The sequence below is a fragment of the Theobroma cacao genome, chromosome 1 (genome assembly GCF_053813885.1).
Source record: "Theobroma cacao isolate CCN51 chromosome 1, ASM5381388v1, whole genome shotgun sequence".
In the NCBI taxonomy this organism is placed as follows: domain Eukaryota; kingdom Viridiplantae; phylum Streptophyta; class Magnoliopsida; order Malvales; family Malvaceae; genus Theobroma; species Theobroma cacao.
Genome location: NC_142639.1, coordinates 39,287,318 through 39,307,123, shown reverse-complemented (window position 1 = coordinate 39,307,123; position 19,806 = coordinate 39,287,318). Strand labels below are relative to the sequence as shown.

Here is a 19,806-nt window from a genome sequence, read left to right as displayed (position 1 = left end):
GCTTTTTCCTACCTGGCGTTATAATCTTGCCCTTTACGTTGACCCAATTATTACTGAAACATTAGGCAATTCTCACTACAACCCAGGTCCACAAGGTAATTCCGCAATCCGACAGTTTCACACGGGCTGGTATGTGCGGAATTCTCACGTTTGACTGAGGGTAGAATGGGGATTAAAAGTTGCAAATTTGGAAAAAATGTGGACGGCATTTGGTAACGCCTATAAAATGCGAGCTGAAGAATCTTCTCTCCATCTCTCAATCCACCATCGCCAAATCAAACTCAAAGCACTTTGCCTTTGCACCCAGTCCCCAACCCCCCACCCTCTTTCTCTCCTGCAATAAAATCTTTTCGGTTTTATTTGCAGAGAAGTAGTGAGAGGAAGAAAGGAAAAGAAAGCATCGGAAACGGTGAAAGAACAAAAATTGTAACGTCTTTCACCAAACCTCTTTTCTTTTTCCTCGCCCTATAAAAATTCGTTCACGTTGATACTTCTGACTGATAAACCAGCTTCCTCATTGTAACTCTCTCTGTTTTAGTTAGAACAGAAAAGACTGAGCTTCTTCAGGTAACTGGCCTTTTTTCTCTCTTCCTCTGAAAATACCTTCACTGAATTTCACGCTGCAGTTAATCCAGATACCTACTTACTTTCTTTACACAGTCTGATTCTGTTTTATTCTCTCTCTCTCTCTCTCTCTTTCTGCTTTATTGAAAATTCCTTTTTTTTTGGGTTGTTGACTTCCCTAACGTCACCTTTTGCCGGTAATTTGATTCTCTTTGGATTTCTTTTGTTAATTTTGTTCTTTTTCTCATTTGAGTTTTCAAGTTTTATAGCAGGATGTGAAGTTGAAATTTTATTTTATTTTATTTACCTGATAATTTGTTAATTTCTGTGATTTCCTCAGTTTACTGTTGTTTCGGACTTCAATTCCATTACTTTTGCCATTTTTTGGCCTTTCAATTTTAATTTCCAAAGTTTTAAATCTCTACTTTCTAGAGGAAGATTTACACTTTCCGGTAAACTTCTTGATAGTTGACTAAGTTGACTATCCGTCAAAGAAAATGAAAGCTTCGCAAAGTTGCAATTATCATCTTCGTTTTCCCGGATTACTCGTGATCAGAGAAAGCTTGTTTCTAAATGATCCTTCCTTTTTTTTTTTGTTTTTGTTTTTCCATTTTTTCCTTCTTTTTGACTTTTTTTTTAACATGATTTTATGGTAGCAGTCTTTCTTTTACTTGAATTGATTTCTTCTTCTTGCACTTATCTATACCAAAGAAAAAACTCCATTTGGCTCCTGTTTGGCGACACACAGAGAGAGAGAAAAAAACTTTATTTGTAACGATTTTGTTTTTCATTTTTTGAGAAGACGATAGTATTTTGCTTTTCCTATCCTTTCAAGTCAGCTTTTTTCCACTATTATAACTATTTTTTTCTTCTAAATAACAGCGAAACAGTGATCATTTCATTTCGTTTCCTTATCTTCTCGTTGGTTGTGGTTTCAACGACGATGTTAGAAAAGATGGAAATTCTTGACGTTGAAATAGTGATTGAAGAGTTCGAAGCGATGACCAAAGATGCTGGGAGCGTTCAAAGGGAGACTTTAAAGAAGATTTTAGAAGAAAACGCATGCGCTGAGTATTTGCAGAATCTCGGCCTGAATGGAAGAACTGATCCCGAGAGCTTCAAGGCTTGTGTTCCTCTCGTTACTCACAAGGACTTGGAGCCTTATATTCAAAGAATCACTGATGGTGATTCTTCCCCGATTCTCACTGGAAAACCAATAACCACCATATCTCTCAGGTTTTTGTTTTCTTCTACTTTTATTTTGTTTGCTACTATTTAATTTTTCAAAATTGGGAGCTAAATTATTGTAAATACATTCCTTTTTATTGCAATTTGCAGCTCTGGCACTACTCAAGGAAAGCCCAAGTTTGTGCCTTTCAATGATGAATTGATGGAAACCACTTTGCAGATTTACCGTACCTCTTATGCTTTTAGAAACAGGTATTTAATTGAATATACTAATTTTATTTTTACTACCTTTTTTACCAAGTTTGTAATGCTCCGTATCGATTTTTTTCTTGTCCACACCTTTACTTTTAGTTGTATCTTAACCAGTTTTCAAACACGTGATATTCCAACTTAATAATTTTCTTGGATACACAGAGAATTCCCTGTTGGGAAGGGGAAGGCTTTGCAGTTCATTTACAGTAGCAAGCAGAGTAAAACCAAAGGGGGTTTGTTTGCTGGAACTGCAACTACCAATGTCTTTCGCAATTCGCAGTTTAAAAATGCGATGCAAGCAATCCAATCTCAGTGTTGCAGCCCTGATGAGGTGATATTTGGTCCTGATTTCCACCAATCTTTGTATTGCCATCTTTTATGTGGGCTGATTTTCCGTGAGGAAATTCAGTTGGTTTCCTCTACGTTTGCCCATAGCATTGTTCTTGCCTTTCGAACTTTTGAACAAGTTTGGGAAGAGCTTTGTGCTGATATAAGAGAAGGGATCCTCTCTAGCAGGATCACTTTTCCCTCTGTCCGATCAGCTATGGCCAAATTGCTGAAGCCAAATCCTGAATTGGCTGATTTGATTCATAAGAAATGTACAGCACTAAGTAATTGGTATGGATTGATACCGGAGCTTTTCCCTAATGTGAAATACATCTATGGAATCATGACTGGGTCCATGGAGCCTTATTTGAAAAAGTTAAGGCATTATGCAGGGGATTTGCCTCTTTTAAGTGCTGATTATGGTTCTTCAGAAGGGTGGATTGGGGCCAATATCAATCCAAACCTGCCTCCTGAGTCGGCTTCTTATGCTGTGCTTCCTAATATTGGGTATTTTGAATTCATCCCTCTGAATGAGAACGTTGAGGAGCATGTGCAAGACAAAGTTAATGCTTCTTTCCTCTCTGCCGAGCCCAAGCCAGTGGGTCTGACTGAAGTTAAGGTTGGCGAAGAGTATGAGATTATTATGACCAGTTTTGCAGGTACACATTTTTTTCTTACAAATCAGAAACGATTTTCTGTTACAATTACTTTATAAGATTGTGGAGATTTCCCAAACAGTCTGTAATCTCCATTTCTACTCCATGTCTCAACCACGTTCAGATGAACATTGCACGTTGCAGTGTCTGCAACTTCTAATTTATTTATTTGTCAATGCAATGACCCAACCATGACATAAATGCTCTTCATGTGGGTGTAGCCATGTAGGAGATAGGGAGAACAAGTTTTTTTCTAGTTGCTCCTTTCCATAGTTTATGTTTTTTTTTTTTTTTACCGACTTTATTTGATTTGCTGCAGTGTCATGAATAAATTGGCTTATTGTTGTCGCTCTTTGCTGTATGCTTCTATACATCCAGATTTTTCTTTAATGTTATCTTCTTTTGGCACAAAATTTGGAAACAGAAGTTCCCTTCTCAAGAAGACCCATGTGTTCTCTGCCATATATATCGTTGCTCCAAACTTCTGAATTAAGAATTTGGTACTTTTGTTTCCTAGTTGTAGAGATAATCTTCTTAGAGGAGACACGTCTGATGCATCATATCTTTATATGTTTATTTATTTATATATATTTACTTTTATCCAATTTTTTTTAAGTAAAATAGTACTATCTGGTATCTTTTTTTAGTTTTCTTGTTATCACTCGTTCTTCATCATATTTACATGCTCTGAATATACTTTTTGTTTATTGATTTCCCCTTTTTGAAGTCTTTTATATAAAGTCTTTCCGGGTAGTCTGATGAGTTAGTTGCTGCCTTGTCCCCAGGAAGAAAGAGTAGGCTTAGTCTTAGGCATAAATGACGCAAAGGAAGAGGTCAATGGTTTCTTAGATTATAGTGAGGTCTTTGAGATAATAAAGATAGACTTATTCGCTAAACTATGATGTACTATGAAAAGGATGGGATGGGTTTTTTTGTCAATGGACTGTGTTAAAATATTATGATTGATATTTTTATAATCAGCTTTTTTTAAGAATAAAAATCATTATAGAAGACAAACTAGGAGAAGATTGATGCCTTTGGGGCCGTTTTATGTCTTAGGTTTTTGTGTAGCGTGCTGGAAAAGTTGAGGATTATGTAAAACAAACTGCCTTTGGTTATGTAATAATTTAAATGGTCATGCCTATCACACATAGATATAATATAATAAGTAATATTAAAAGATGTTTAGTGGAAAACTTCTTGTAGTTTAGTCATTGGCAACCGAATCCTGGTCAGCAAGTGGTTGCCATTGAAATTGTCTTTTTCTGGAAATAGACCCTGTCTACCCCTTTTTCCCCCCTTCCTTCAAAACATTGCACTAGTCATATTTCTCTGTATTTATTATGTATAATGTCTAGCATATTAATAATTGAGCTCTTTGAAACATTGGCATGTTAGTTTAATTTGTTGGTTGTCCTTTCTTCTCACTTGGAAAAATTGCAAGCACACATTCACACCTACTTACCTCGAAGTTCTTAGTTGGAATTTTCTTGTGCTGACTTTAAAAACTAGTTCAATCCTTTAATACCCTTCTGAAACTGTTAAGCGCAGGTTTGTACAGGTATAGGCTAGGGGATGTGGTCAAGGTTATGGGCTTCCATAACTCAACCCCGGAACTGAAATTTGTCTGCAGAAGAAACCTGATGCTCACCATAAACATCGACAAGAACACCGAGAAAGATTTGCAGCTCGCCGTGGAGGAAGCAGCCAAGTTAATTGCTGGAGAAAAGATGGAAGTTGTTGATTTCTCTAGTCATGTGGATGTGTCAACCGACCCCGGTCACTATGTGATCTTTTGGGAAATTAGTGGCGAAGTGAGCGATGAGGTCCTGAAAGAATGCTGCAATTGTCTGGATCGTTCTTTTGTTGATGCAGGCTATATCAGTTCCCGCAAGGTCAATGCCATTGGGCCTCTTGAACTCCGAGTTGTTTGGAGGGGAACTTTCCAGAAGATTCTTGATCATTACCTAGGATTAGGAGCTGCTCTTAGTCAGTTCAAAACGCCACGATGCGTGGGGCCTACAAACAATAAAGTGCTGCAAATCTTGTGCGGCAATGTCGCCAAGAGCTATTTCAGTACTGCTTTCTAGTTCCTAGTTAAATATGCGGGAAAAGTAATTTTCTCATCAGTTCTCATATCATAAATAATAAATCAAAGGTTTTTATTGGCTTAAATCTTAACCACCTCTATCTTTTGAATACTGAATTTGCTAAATCATTTCATCTACCTAGTGGCAAAGAGTTTGGGGGATTTCACTTCAGTCCACAGCATCTCTGGGCTTTGTCAGAGAGGGGCTACCGTTGACTTTTTGGGCTTGGTGGTCGGTGTGGCCCATTTTTTTATCACCAAAAACTCTCTCTCTTGCCTTTCCGGCAAAACCTACATGTAAGCAAGATTTGACAAAGGCTAAACTAACTTACGAATCCAACCACATGAAATGTTGTGCAGTAGGTAAGATGTTCGCTTAAGATATTGGTTGAATTCCATTTTGTTTTATGGACACGATGAAGTAGGACCACATGAAAGTGGATCGACCTCTCTGAGAGGAGACACACTCAGCCAGAAAAGGAAAAAATAAAAAAATAAAAAAAATCCAACCCAAACCTGTCCAAAAATGAGCTCGATTCCACAATCTTATCTTTGCATTTGCTCGACAAATTGTATAATATTAAACGGCTTTCGTGATGTCAATAATTGTCTACAATTGATGTAATCTTATTCAAGTATAGTAATAAATCACTGTGGAAACACCATGGGAACATCCATTTGTCAATTCAGATCACCACCTCTATCTTTTGTCCTCTACTTGGCCTGGCCAAGCTTCTTTTTTCCTTTTTGCTTTTGTTCAAATCCGATTCTTGAAAAGCTTTCCATCTTCACGATTGGTGGGGATTCAAAAGAAAAAGAAAAATGGGAGGAAACTTTCTTTTGAGTTTCTAATCACTTTTAAAGTGGATTGGAAGGTTTTAAGGTGGTGGATTGCTTTTTGTAGGCGTGGAAAACCTAGTCTAGAAAGTTTGATAGTTTCTCCCGAATGGTCTAAATCATTATCAACAAAAAAGATCCAATTGTTCTTTTTTCTGTTCTTTCTCTAAAGAAAAAAGAAATACTAAGACTCCCCATTGCCTGAAGGGGAAAAAAACACAGAATACAAAGCCAACAAAAACACAACAACGATTCGGGTATTTTGGATTCTTTACCTTATGTTCATCTTCCTTCGACACGAGTTAAGACCAATACCTGGTTGTCTTGAAAGAATATACGTGTTCTCTTTGGTTTTTAGCGGTGTCAGAGTACAAAAATCAATTATACTAGAAATTTTAAACAAGAGAGGTGCTTTAGGCTTTAGTCCCTCACCGACAATATTTCAAGATCAGGAACAGCAGACGAGCAGTACTCCGTGCCATTCTTCACTGTTTCGTTCTTGTTCTCTGTAAGTGTCTGGTACTTGGCATTTATCCAATAAAATGAACTTCGATAAGTACTTACATATATATATATATATATATATATATATATATTATTTGAAGAAGACTGCAACACAAAAGTTCTCTTTTATCGTGTCGAGAAATGTTGACAGATGATCAATGCCCACCTTTTTGCCTTTATTTTTCCTTCAAAAGTTGGAAATTTTCTGTGTTCATCTTAATCTTAGAACTGTTAAACCAGCTGTCATAGGGACCTATCAAATGAGGATTGCAGTGCTATTGCTTCAAAAACAAATAAGGAGATAATCAGATATACCGATCAATTATTGTGGGAGGGATGATGAAGAGAACCCATGTTACTGCAATTAAATTTGTTAAATGCATTCCTAAAGTGCAAATTATGCTTAAGACGGTGTGGTTTTGAATGCATAGTTTGTCTGATGCCATAATCCTGATTGCTTAACCTGGAGAGCCATTTTTTAATGAGCAGATCTGTCATTATCTTCACCGAACTTGGGACAACTATTTCCCTTTTATTTCTTTTTTTCCACTCTTGCCATTCATCTTGGTTTTAGGGTACAAGGGTCACCTACTCAGGATATTATTAAAAGACAATAATTGTCTAAATAATCTACAAATTTAGACATTCAACTCACTTATCAGGGATAATTAAGGAAAAGCAAGCTTCATATTTTCCACATTGCAAAGAAAGAATGCCCCCATCAAAACGGGACAGGCCAGCTTAAGTTTAAATTTCATATAACTCGAGAATCTCTTTATATGGATATAATACATAGGTAAAAATCTGTTTGTCAATCTGCATTGGAAAAACTCTTCTTCAACCAATCTGATAAACTCCAGCAGTTTTTCGGGCTCAAATGAAAAGATTATCTGAAACCAAAGAAGAAAATGAAGATGCAGCAGCATTTGCTGTATGGGATTGTGGCAGCCCTTTATATGATTCATATGAATTGGTGACGCTCAGTCATCTAATCGAGCGGAATCTAATGAAACTGCCATCTCTGGGCGGAGCAATGAGGCAGACCACCAGATTTTCTCATCCGTCGGATGTCACCCCTGCCACCAGTTCTGATTCCACCAGCGTTGTAGGAGCCAAGGAATCTTTTTCTCTATTGAGCAGCTTTGGAAAATTCGTGGGGAGTAAGTTTTGGAAGAGGAGAAGTTTTGGACAAGGGAGAGATAAGCCTAAAATGTTGAGAAAAGGACTGTCATGCTTTTGCAATGGAGCTGGTTTTTCCAAGAAGTAGATATACAAAAGAATATACCAGATTAACAGGTAAATTCAATGCCTGGGAAATTATGTTTCTTGTTCATTGCTGCTTTTCTTGATTTTTGGTTTTCAATAATGATATTTCAACTGTATATCTCAAGTGGAATTCTTTCCCATATTCAGAATTATACTCCTGTATTTATCTATCATATAAAACATGAAGAAGTCTTCTTCACAATATCTCCATTGTCTCTTATAACCACCAACTCCCCCTCCTTATATCAGATTTGACATCCCAACAATAAGCTTGCCTCCATTTCCTAACTTAATAACATGCAGGGACAGTTGTACGTTGAAAAAGCAATGATTTTTAGATGATCCAATTGGTAGTGATTTCTGGCGTGGGAAATTAGAGAATCTGGGTGAGGATTCGCTGTTCAATTTCCTGTCCCACTCGCGGATGAGCAGACATGTCAGCCTATTGATTATAAAATAGTAGCTCATAAATGCCAAATTTGTAAGCGCCAGGCAACCAAGTTATACAGGTCTGATTTATTTCGAGTTGGGCCATGGAAAACAAAACAAAACCTTATTTCGTCCTTTCTTTTCATTTCGTTTTCCTTTTGTTTGGATGTTGGAGGCGTTGGGGAAGAAATGATGTTTGATGATGATGAAGAGCCCCCTGTCTCGTAGAGAACAAACCAGACTTACAACAATTTTAATTACCAATTTAGTTTATGGAAATATGTCTCTCATAATTTTGAAATTGGATCGTGCAGTGTCTCCATCATTCATTAGTGGGGGGTTCGGATTAATTTGGAGCTGGATGAGCTTGTTGTCCCATCGCTTGTTATGGCCAATATGAAACTTATTATACTTTTGGTTGTCTGGATATTTAATTTTGGTTAATTATTATTTTGTGAAGTATTGTGTCACAGAAAACTTATATTAGATATGTTTTACGCTTGGAAGTACTTAAAGGGCATTTCGAACGCAGAAGTGGCTAAAGATATTCCAAGCGTGGAAATGCAGATGGGGTGTTCTGAGCGTGAAATTACTCAAAATTATTTCAATTGCGAAAATATCTAAGAATAAGCATAGAACAACTATTTATACGAGAAAGTAAAAATAACTCAAAATGAGTGATAGGGTTCATGAGTTATTTTTACATTTAAGATATTTTAGAGAGTTTAACTGTTTAGATATGGAGATAATTAAAAAGACTCTTTTTAATCTTTTTTTTTTAAGTATATGTGTTTTACCCTAATATTATATTCTTTAACGTGGTCTTCCATAACTAGCATATTCTCCTATGATTAAACTTAACATATAGTAAGTTATTGTTTAATATATTCTCCCTCGACGTACATGTTTTCTTATGATTAAATGTGTTTTTTTAACTGTTTTCACAAAAGTGTTGCTATCTAGTATAAATATGGGAGTCTGGAAAGAGAAGAGGACAATTAGAACTTAACAAAAACTCTGTCAAATTATTCTAAAAACACTCTTAAAGCACTCCCAAATTCTCTCTCTACTCAACCTTTTCCATCTATTCCATTGCTTTCCTCATTTCTTTTTTATTCCTGATAACTTGCCATCAAGGTAGGTACGTTTCAAGAATTGCTCTAATTTTTCTCTCTTATACCTCTAATGCATTTCGCTTCAATCATTGCAACACGTCCTCTTTTCTCAACAAAAAAAAACCTTTTATAGGTTGTTATAACTTAATAGGCCTATGACAACTGGTGAACAATTTCTTGATCTTTTCTCTTTTTGATTCTTAAGAAATTTTCTCTTGATAAAATTTCTTTGGACAAGTTGAGACAGTGTATTCCCAATGAGGATGGTACCCCATGTGTAATGTGGGTGTCAAGTCAACTAGTTCAAACAGTAAAGCAGCTAACCAAACAGAAAGGCAACTCTCACTTGACTTGAAAGTGTTTCTGACTTCATAAAAGTTGGTGACCGTGGTCTAGCTTGTGGACTTAAGACCGAGTAAAGTTTGGTTTCTTTATGAACAAACGTCATGGAACAAACCAAATTTAAGAATTCAACTGGATAAAGTTCTAAAGACGGAGGAAAGAAGCTCAATCAGACATTGTTGAACATTTTGGAACTCGATTTTGTTCATGACGAACATGACAGAACCTGAACCAACAGTCGTAATCCTTCAATCCCCTGATATGAACAATGACCGAGCAAAGTTGGCTCTGGCGTAGCCCAATCGTGTGACAATAATCAATACTGCAAATTTTAGACTGAAGCCCAAGCTGACTGACGAAGACAAAAATTCAAACGAGACAATCATGGGCTACGTCCGAAGTAAACCTTGAATTTGAAAGCACAATTAGTTTACAATCTTGATCCAGCCCGCTATTGATTTGGGCTAACAGCAGTGAGATCCTTATTTTCTCAGCTCGAATAACAAGAACAAAATCACCCCACCTCCACCGATTTAATTGTTAAAGAGTGGATGTCAGGACTCAGGAGGCCCCAACCAAAATGTTAAACAATAAAAAGTAGAGAATGAATCTGGTCAAAAAAATAATCACGCAGGCACTTAAATGCAGAATTCACCAGTCAATAGTTTTTAATGCATTATTTTGGAATATGTACACTTGTTTGTGCATTAATCATTTCATTTCTGATTTTTCTCTTCCCAGCTTTGGGTCAGAGAAAGATTTAACACGCTGGTTTAGGCCAGCCCTGGACAATACATCAGTCTTTCATAAAAAAACCGAAGGCTTTCCCATGACAGTCTACGATTTAGTGAGTACAGCTTATAGCATTTTCACTTGCTTCCACATTGGGCCTGGTGACCAAAAGCGTCACTTTCAAGTTCCTGATCATGGGCCTCGTTGTCTGGTTTGGGTCCTGCAATGCAGCAGAAACGGTGTACCAGTTTTTAGCTTAAACAGAACAGAGATGAAGATAAACTGCAACTCCAAACTGCCAAAGGAATTCAGTTTTGGGTAATCCATACAAAACATTTGAGTTTAACCAATTTGGGACCATCTTGGCATCTTTCCTCATTCCCTTCCGAATAAAGTGTACCCATTTAGTCAAGTTGTCCTTGAAAAACTGCTAGCCAGGTATGGGGACTCTTTATTTAAGCTTCAATTTGACGAGCTGATACCCTTTTCTTTTCTGTTGATCCTGTACCTCAAAGCTATCTGTGTCATGACCCACGTATCGCTAGAGCTTAGAAATTATATGAAATGAAATGTCATTGACTTCATCCTAAAGATACTAGAAATAAGCAACCCCTCTTTGACCAAGAAAGTTCTTTCAAATTTCTTTACATGAATTTGCAATACCCTTTCCCCCCTGCCAGGATAGAATAATAAACCTTCAACTTCCTAAACTTCAATTTGAAGTCGTATTCATGTATAGCAATTTGAACGAATAGTCCCCGCGGTTGCATTTTCTGTAAGAAATAATCAAATCAAGCAAAGTGTTCTCCACATGTCTCTTCAGTTGAAGTGTCAACCAAAATTTTAATCTAATATCAACTCGGTTCATTTAATTTATTACAAGAAAGATCAACATCCTCATATTTCAGGACATATTCAAATGTTTGATTTTTTTTATAGTAAACCAAATGGGTCAGAGGTTGTCTCTTCATCTGCCGTCTGTACTGGTCGATTGGAGTCAACACACCGTAATGCGTCATTCATGCTGAGATCAATGTCACCACCAGCAGCTCTCTGATGGGTTGCTTTCTTCATCAAATTCCAAGGAAATTCTCAGGACACGGTGGATAACTCTTAGAGCTACTGGATTCAATTCCCCCCCTTGCTTGAGAGAGGCCAACTCTCTCTCTCACACACTACATATACGCACATACATGGGCCCCTTTCATTCTTAATGTATATAGGAAGACTTAAGACTACTAGTATAATGCCTTGGATGCTCCCTGGATTCATTATTTTATTGCTATTTTTATTTGTACGTACTTTTTAATTTCATGAATTTAATCTCATTTATTGCATGATTGAAACCGATAGCTTCAAATTAAAATTTTAAAGTTTAACTGCTAAACTGTTCTTTTATAAATAAATAAATAAATAAATAAATAAATTTGCTAAAAAACAGAGAATTATCGAAATAGCATGTGAGCAAGTCAAAAAAAAAAAAAGAGCATCATAATGGTAACCCGCCCCCCGGTGACAATAATACACTTACCTCGCCCAAGAATTATTTGTTTTACGTCCCCTTCGAACAAAACAACAGTGGCAACCACAATCTTAAAGCGAAAGGAAGACTGATAGCGGTTGCTAATGGAATTTGGAAAACAACCACTCTAATTGTGGTCATTATTTTGTTCCTGATGTAGGGTTTATATGTTTTTTAAACGTGTAGAATGCTCCCACTAATTAATGAACTTTGCGTCTAAAAAAAATTTCACCCATTTTTATAAAAAAATATTATAATTGATTAGAATTGTTCAATTCGACATTTAAATATTTAATTTATTAATTAATATATAATTTTTTATTTAAAGAATATGATTGGAATTTCTTTTTTTTTTTTTTTTTAAATATGAGAATAGATGACGGTTGAACTCTTTAAAGAAATAAAGCTAGACTTGCATTTCTTTTATTTAGACTAAATTGAAATCTTTAGTAATTAATTATCAATAAACGACTTACCATTTACATAATCCAAATTAAAGCCTTCACACAAGAAATACAAAGGAAAGGGAGCAAGAGTTTGGATGCATTTTCTTCATTAATTTTGCCAGGTTGGATATAAATTCTTAAGCCCACTTGATGATTCATTGATTTAAATGTAAACCTAACTTAAAGTTAAAACCCCCACCCACCATACCATCCTGCTTTTAGGTCAAACCTTCCCGACAGTCCCATTTTCCAAGCCGACTCCGCTCTCCCTCCACTTATTTCTCACAGGCACAGCAAAATCAAAAGAGGAAAACAATCATCCCCCAAATCCCAAGCCCCCACTCCCTCATAATATCCATAATCATAGTTATAGCATACAACATTTACAGGGTAGTACACAAAATATGAGGCCAGGGTAAAAAAACTATAAGAGCTTGATGAGGAAAGTATGCAATGAGAAACGTGCAACGTTGATGCATAAGACAAAAGTAGGTAATAATAATAGGGAGAGTGGGACCACATGGGAAGTTGGGTGAGCTGTGGGGCACCAGATGATATTCACTTTCACTTCCCAAATGCTAATAAAAGAAAAAGAAGGGAAAGAGTGATTAAAGAGTGGTGTCAGGGATGGAAGAGATTTTCCATTTTCCACGCAGGCAGGCACCTTACTCTTTTCCTTTCACTTCTTTTTACAACGGCCAAAACTCTGCTTTTCTCTCAGCGGTCGCAAACAAGGAACCCAAATAAAGCAATTTGTTGGACCGAATAAAGTGCGGGAAGAACAGAAAATATTTAATGTATAAAATTACTACCTAGGTGAAAAAGAGTAAAGTAGGGAAAAAGTCGATGATTCCACAAGTGGGGTTCAACACGATGTCGTTCATTCGTTGGGGGGATGATCGTTTTAGCAGTGAGACGACTGCGTTTAATGTGGTTTTCTGCTTTTCTCTCTTTCCTTCGCCTGCAACATTGGAATTCGGTCCTGTGAGCTCGGTTTCTCTGTCTCTGCCTTTCTCTCTTTCTATATTGTTCTTTTTTCTCTCTCCCCGAAGTGGAACAAAGTAGAGCAGAGTATAAAATCAGATTTCTCAGGGAACACAAGCTATTCTGTTTTTCTACTGGAATTTTCAGAGTGTTTCCACAAATTCTAGGTTACCTCTTTGTGTTTTCCCAGCTAAATTGTCTTAACCAATGTTGGGCATACCTTCATTTCAACCGTTTCGTCTCTGAGAAAACTAAGAACCTGAATTCTGCTTATGACTTCCCTTCCCTTTCTCTTTGTTAGGTCTTGGTTTCTAGGTTCCCACACTTTGCTTAAAAAGATTGTTTTTTTCGTTTTAATAAAACGAGTACGATAGTGATAGTTGTTGGAATAGTATTGGGGGATTTTTAAGCTCCTTAAAAAAAAAATTGGAAGGTTAATTATTTATTTTTTCTGGTGTGACATCTTTGTTTTATCCCTGGGTAGGGCGTTGAATGACTCAAAAATGGCCGAGTCAACCAAAGTAAGGTTGGTTCGGTGTCCAAAGTGTGAAAACCTTCTTCCAGAGCTTGCTGATTATTCTGTTTACCAGTGTGGTGGTTGCGGTGCTGTTCTTCGAGGTACCCGTCCTATCTCTTCTCTCCTCTCTCTCTCTCTCTCTCTCTCTTCTCTTCTCCTAGTTGTAGTAGTTTGTTTGATGAGAAAGTTGTTGAAGACAAGAGAGAGAAACGTGATTGAGCCTTTGATCTGTTAACATGTTGTTTCTATAAATGTCGTAACTCGAACCAGTTGGTTAAATTGAAGGTTTAGGCACAGCCAAGGTAAGGGTTTTAGTTGGTGTTTTTGATAATGAAAACTTATTAGAATCCAATTATTAGTTATTTCTATTGTATTTATCAACAATGACAAGGTGCATTCTTGGAAAATTTAAAGTTGGGTTTTTGTTCTTTTCATTCACTTCGTGCTATATTACCCTCAATTTCATTCTGGATTAAACCCACCATAATGATAAGAAAAGGAAAGAATTGAGATGACTAAAGCCTCATCGTTTTCACAAGATAGATTCCAAGATGGTCATAAAGGTATACAAGTGTTATAACAGAAGTACAGAACTCTCTGGTTTAATTTTGTTGAAAATCAAATGAAACCGTACGAAATATAATTTAAGGCTACAGATTTCAGTTTCTTGTTGTTTTCTGAACCTTTTGGTCTGGGTACCTTGTGATTAGATAAACAGAATTTCTTCCTTAAATTTATAGTTCTTCTAAATTTTGATAGTGGAAAATTTTATGTTTAACAGCAAAAGTTAGGAATCGTGAAGCAGATACCTTCTCAGAGAAGTCGGAAGAGGACAGGCTTGGAGGAGTTTCTACCAAATCCCAAATTTCCTCAGAGAAAGGAATAGTAGACTCGAGTGATGCCTCTGATACAGATGTTAAATCGAGTGCTGGCTCTTTGATGTGTGATCAAAAGGATCCCGAGAAGAATGATGTTGATTGCGCTGACAGAAGTAGGACTGAGTCTAAGGTTGCTGGTGATAAATGGTCTGTTGAGAATGGTAATGATGTTAGCAGAAATAAGGATGAAATAGTAAATGCTATTGGAAGGCGACAGGAGGATTTGGATTCGAATTTTGGATATACTGGTGGATCGCAAGGACTGGGACATAAATCAGATTGGCAATCTAGGAAGCAAGAAGAGATGGAGGAGTCTCAGAGAATTCCAAGAGTGGTTGTAGAAGGTGTGCGACTTTCAACTTCAAACAATCCAGATGAAGGCCCATCAAACCATAATTTGGATTCCTCTTATGGTTATAGCGAACCATTGCGGAATCGAACTGACCAGGATGGCCCTAGTAGAATTCAGCTTGAACAAGATCGAGCTGAGCTTCTGAGGAAGCTAGATGAGCTAAAGGAGCAACTTAGTCGCTCTTGTGATGTGGTTGAAAAACCAAACGAGAAGGTTCCACTTGATGGGAGAGTTGTTCCTCCAGAGCCTCATGGTGGTGCTGATACCTGGTTTCCAAATGTTTCTTCTGGATCACGCAATGCCTCAATGCCTTTCTATGGACCTGATAAACGTGCTGCAGGAGCAGGACCCTCTTATTTTAGTCATTTCCCAGAACCCTTCTCTTATCCTGTTGGGCATGATATGACTCGGCATGGGTTGTATCCTCCAATGCATAATCCAAATCATATTCCTCCATATGGAGATCCTTTTGGACCCCAAATTCTTGGGAGAGCTCCCCACCAGTTGCCTGGAGAATACCAACAACAGCCGCCTCACACATACTTTTCTGGACAGTACATTGAAAATAATCATGACCCATTTATGTCATATCCCCAAAGTTCTGTCTTGCACCATGCTTCTTGTTCTTGTTTTCATTGTTATGAGAAACATCGGCGGGTTCCAGCACCTGTTCCTCCCAGTGCATTTGGTAATAAAAGATTCCCTGATGTCCCTAGCAATCCAATGTACCATATTGAGAACCCTGGGACTTTTGGTTCGCATTTCCATAACTCCAGGACTACGATGCCTCCTCCGTTAAATGTACGTGGTACACAAGTGCATGCTAGATGGCCCAGTGATATTAACACTGAAATAGGTGGTTTTGTTCGGTGCCGTCCCCAGAGGGTGGTGTTAGCCAGTGGTGGCCGCCATTTTCGTCCTATAGCTGGCGGTGCTCCATTTATAACTTGTTATAATTGCTTTGAGCTACTACAAATGCCCAGGAAACTGCAGCTCATAGTGAAAAATGAACATAAATTGCGCTGTGGAGCCTGTTCTACTGTAATAAACTTTACCGTCGTAAACAAGAAACTTGTTCTTTGTGATCATGCAGAAACAAAGGGAATTTCTGTGGAGGTTGATGATAGCTCTAATGAAGTTGTGAATGATAATTCCTCACATTTCCGTGGCCGTGTGAACCGGATTGCTAACTTCTCTTCTGATGATTATGATCATTCAGGTTATGACTTTCAGTCAATGGACAGAGAACCTGTTGCCTTGTCAATGGGCCAGGCTTTGAACTCAGTCAGACCCCAGGAATTGCAGAACTTTCATTCTTCATCTCCAAGCACCTCTGAGGACGAAAACAGTCCAGATGTTTTAATTGCTTCAAGAGATGAAGTGAATTCTGTTGAGCAGCCAATCAAACCCACTTTGTCTCCTCCACCTGCAGGCTCACCTCTTCAAGAGCACTTTGATTACTCTTCTAACAATCGTGCAGTCAACCGATTTGGGAAGGGAAATCGGAGTAGTCGCTCTGATCAAGAGAAAGTTATGTCAAACAAGGCTACCACAAGACAAAATTCTTTAAAAGAAGCATCATTACCTACTGAGATGGAGGTGTCTTTCAATGACTACTCCAATACTGGTATTTCTCAAGATTCAGGGGATGCAACCAGAGAAGATGATCAACTGAAAATGACAAAAGGAGGTGAATCATTTTTTGCAAATATTATTAAAAGGAGTTTTAAGGATTTTTCGAGATCTAATCAAACAGAGGAACGTGGAAAAAGCAATATTTCAGTTAACGGGCATCCCATACCTGAACGTGTGGTTAAAAAGGCTGAAAAGATGGCTGGACCAATTCACCCTGGACAGTATTGGTACGGCTACATTAATATTCTTTCTCATCTGCTGTGGTATGACTTTTACTGGTTTTTAATGGCTCTCTTGATGGATGTGTGCATTCCCATATAAAGGAATAGATTTACAAATGATTCTGGTAATTGGACCAGATAAATGAATCTAATCCTGATATTGCTTGATCTTACTATAATCTATATGCTTTTTGGGCTTGCAGTTTCTCATGCTTTTGAGTAACTGACATTCTTTTGTTGCACATGTCTAAATCAGGTATGATTTCCGTGCTGGATTCTGGGGTATTCTTGGTGGGCCTTGTCTTGGCATAATTCCTGTAAGATTAACTAATTCTTACCTGTATATTAATGGATAAGCAATTTTTGTTGTTTGGTTTTGCCAATAATTTTTCTTAACTTAATTACTCTTGCAGCCATTTATCGAAGAATTTAACTATCCGATGCCAGAAAATTGTGCTGGTGGGACCACTGGTGTTTTTGTAAATGGGAGGGAGCTCCATCAGAAAGATTTGGATTTGCTTGTTAATAGAGGTCTTCCAACTGATAGAGATAGATCTTACATCATTGAGATTTCAGGGAGAGTTCTGGATGAGGACACTGGTGAAGAGCTAGATAGCCTTGGCAAACTTGCCCCAACGTAAGGGCTACTTCTCTGACTGTTCATTTTTGCATTTTTGTAATTTTTTCTTCTCCTTATACACGGTATTTGGTTGGTAGTTAAATGTTGCTATAACTAGTTAAGTGATAGGTCTCGTTTCTTTTAATTTATTACCTGCAGCTAATGAGTAAGGATATACTCAACTGTTTTAAGGATTAATCCTTTGTAGCCATAATGCTCGTACAATTCTTTTTCTTTATGAATGTTGGATCTTTTGGAGTAAGCCTTGAGGCCAATGAGATCTTAGTGTAGTGGAAAAGACACGGCTTTGAGATATCTAGGATGAAAAGAAATAGGGTTGGTGGGCTTTACCAGGTGAAACACCTGAAATAGGGCTATGTTGCAACCTGAAGGTTAGTAAATGTACTTTCTGTGCTCTGATAGTGGCTGATGGCTATAACGCCCATTTAAAACTTCTTTTCATTAATGATGGTACAATTAGTACATTAATCAAGCATTTTTGGATGATGGCTTTAAAATCTACTTGTCATGAGTGTTACTAATTGTTAGTGCATCATTCCAACATAGTCCAGTTTTAAGGATGTTTGATAGCTATGTGATTAGCGAAAGCATATGGGAATTATATATTCAGGCTGTGTTCTTACCTTTAGCTATGCTTTGCACCCTTCCCTCCACGCTTCTTACTTTCCTGCGTCGACCTTTTCCTCCTTCATGTCTCATAGCCTTGCTGTGTTTTATCTACAACAATAATAGGAACTGTCACTATTTTTAGGGATTGCTTTTTTCTTGCTTCAGTGTATTCATTATAACCATGAGCTCATTTTTCTATTAATTATAGATCGTTATTTACAATTTCTGTATCTCAAGTTGGGACTGCTTTAATGAGGATAATATTCTGAAGCATTGTTGATATGACTTTGAACAGAGTTGAGAAAGCGAAGCATGGTTTCGGCATGAAAGCTCCAAGATCAGCTGCATGATGAATTAAACAATCACAGAGTTATCCCATGGATACAAAAAGTTTTGATTCAATCTAAATCAAGTGCAGGAATTACCATCTTGGCAAAACGGTTGGAAGGACTGAATGGTGTTTCTCTAGCTACTCCTCTGGGTTTGTTAGTGTTGGATGGTTTCTTAAGCCCTTGATAAGTGGAAACTATATTAGTGAATGAGGTTTCTGATTTATTTGATATTTTCTCTGGTAGTTAGAATGCACATTCTGAACTATTGCTTGCTCTTGCTGCATTTGTATATGCAAATTTATGTAAATTTTCTTTCATTCTGCCACATGGTTTACCGTGTGAGATTTGGCTTTCCTTAGCTATCAACCTTGAATATTCAAAACCAGAATGTCAAGTTCCTGTTAGATTCTGGCAAATCCAGCATGTGAACATCATCATCATGTCTGCTTTAGCTAGAAAACACGACAGCAGTGCAGTGTAGATAGCACAAACATGTATTGTTACTCTGGTTCTTTGCCACGTTGGTGACACATAAGCACCAAACAGCATCGCACTGCTATTTAGCCATGTGTGCTCCACCTAGATGCTTATGTGACAAAGATATCAACGGTTACTTTATACCATTTTATTAGCTTAAGATATACAAAACGTGGTTAATTTAAGAACTGATTGAGGGAAACGTGCTTGACATAACCACGATTGAGATTGTAGTATACAGATTCTTGTGAGAGCTAGGAGTTGTGGAACATTTTCTAATTGTTTACAAAGAACAATCTCAATGGAGCAAAGGAATTGAGTGATGAGTCGATCCGTGATCCCACTCCAGACTCAAGACTTAGTCGGCATGTGAAGTCACTGTTGAAGGGGCTCGAATCTCTAAGTTGATTAGCCCAAACAAAACAATCATTGGTTGATCTTGCAGACAACACAAGAACAAGACATACGCTTTGGGTAATTTGCCCTTGCACTCTTCGGTACTCATCAGGTCAGGGTACTAAGTGGACCTCGCTGGTGGGCCTAATCTCTGGAATGGGCCCATTGCCTCTTCTTATCTTTATTTTTTTTTTTAATTTGAAAGAAAGGAAGATTCCAAACAATCTTTTCTAATAAGTGATTTTAGGACAATTATGGAATCAAATGTTTGGATACAAATCCATTTATTCTGGTCGTAAGCTTTTTTGTTGCTGATCAAAGGTTAAAAACTATAAACGACTGGCTTAATTAAGTAATTTACCAAAAGCCCTGGAGCATCTAGTTTTGTGATTAGCATCAGAACTAGACTCTAAAGATAGACTAATAAAGCAATGAGAATAGTTTCCATTGTCATAAAATAAAGCAATGAGAATAGTTTCCATTGTCATATATCATA

The 19,806-nt window shown here is 37.4% G+C and overlaps 2 protein-coding genes across 3 annotated transcripts; both read left to right on the top strand.

Annotated features, from left to right (window-relative positions):
* The first annotated feature begins 248 nt into the window (after positions 1-248).
* Positions 249-5,162, top strand: JAR1 (Auxin-responsive GH3 family protein). Its single transcript, XM_018130000.2, has 5 exons — positions 249-567; positions 1,447-1,800; positions 1,903-2,004; positions 2,167-2,990; positions 4,539-5,162. Exons 2-5 carry the CDS (start codon positions 1,508-1,510, stop codon positions 5,075-5,077), a joined length of 1,758 nt encoding a protein of 585 aa, XP_017985489.2. The 5' UTR covers positions 249-567; positions 1,447-1,507; the 3' UTR covers positions 5,078-5,162.
* Positions 5,163-12,946: 7,784 nt separating this feature from the next.
* On the top strand, positions 12,947-18,853 carry LOC18614012 (protein ENHANCED DISEASE RESISTANCE 4-like). 2 transcript variants are annotated; one of them, XM_018129029.2, is made up of 5 exons: positions 12,947-13,871; positions 14,552-16,862; positions 17,113-17,173; positions 17,270-17,493; positions 18,401-18,853. In XM_018129029.2, exons 1-5 carry the CDS (start codon positions 13,757-13,759, stop codon positions 18,453-18,455), a joined length of 2,766 nt encoding a protein of 921 aa, XP_017984518.2. In that variant the 5' UTR covers positions 12,947-13,756; the 3' UTR covers positions 18,456-18,853. The 2 variants fall into 2 exon arrangements, with proteins under 2 accessions (XP_017984518.2, XP_088662749.1); XM_088806623.1 differs by lacking the exon at positions 12,947-13,871 and adding an exon at positions 13,919-14,072.
* The last annotated feature ends 953 nt before the right edge of the window (positions 18,854-19,806 follow it).

What these genes read in the sequence shown, in the direction of transcription:
- JAR1 (XM_018130000.2), top strand. Translation starts at nt 1,508, where the DNA reads ATGTTAGAAAAGATGGAAATTCTTGACGTTGAAATAGTGATTGAAGAG. An exon ending in ATAACCACCATATCTCTCAG is followed by an intron (nt 1,801 to 1,902) that starts GTTTTTGTTTTC and finishes TGCAATTTGCAG; the next exon opens with CTCTGGCACTACTCAAGGAA. An exon ending in TCTTATGCTTTTAGAAACAG is followed by an intron (nt 2,005 to 2,166) that starts GTATTTAATTGA and finishes TTGGATACACAG; the next exon opens with AGAATTCCCTGTTGGGAAGG.
- LOC18614012 (XM_018129029.2), top strand. Translation starts at nt 13,757, where the DNA reads ATGGCCGAGTCAACCAAAGTAAGGTTGGTTCGGTGTCCAAAGTGTGAA. An exon ending in TTGCGGTGCTGTTCTTCGAG is followed by an intron (nt 13,872 to 14,551) that starts GTACCCGTCCTA and finishes TATGTTTAACAG; the next exon opens with CAAAAGTTAGGAATCGTGAA. An exon ending in ATTCACCCTGGACAGTATTG is followed by an intron (nt 16,863 to 17,112) that starts GTACGGCTACAT and finishes TGTCTAAATCAG; the next exon opens with GTATGATTTCCGTGCTGGAT.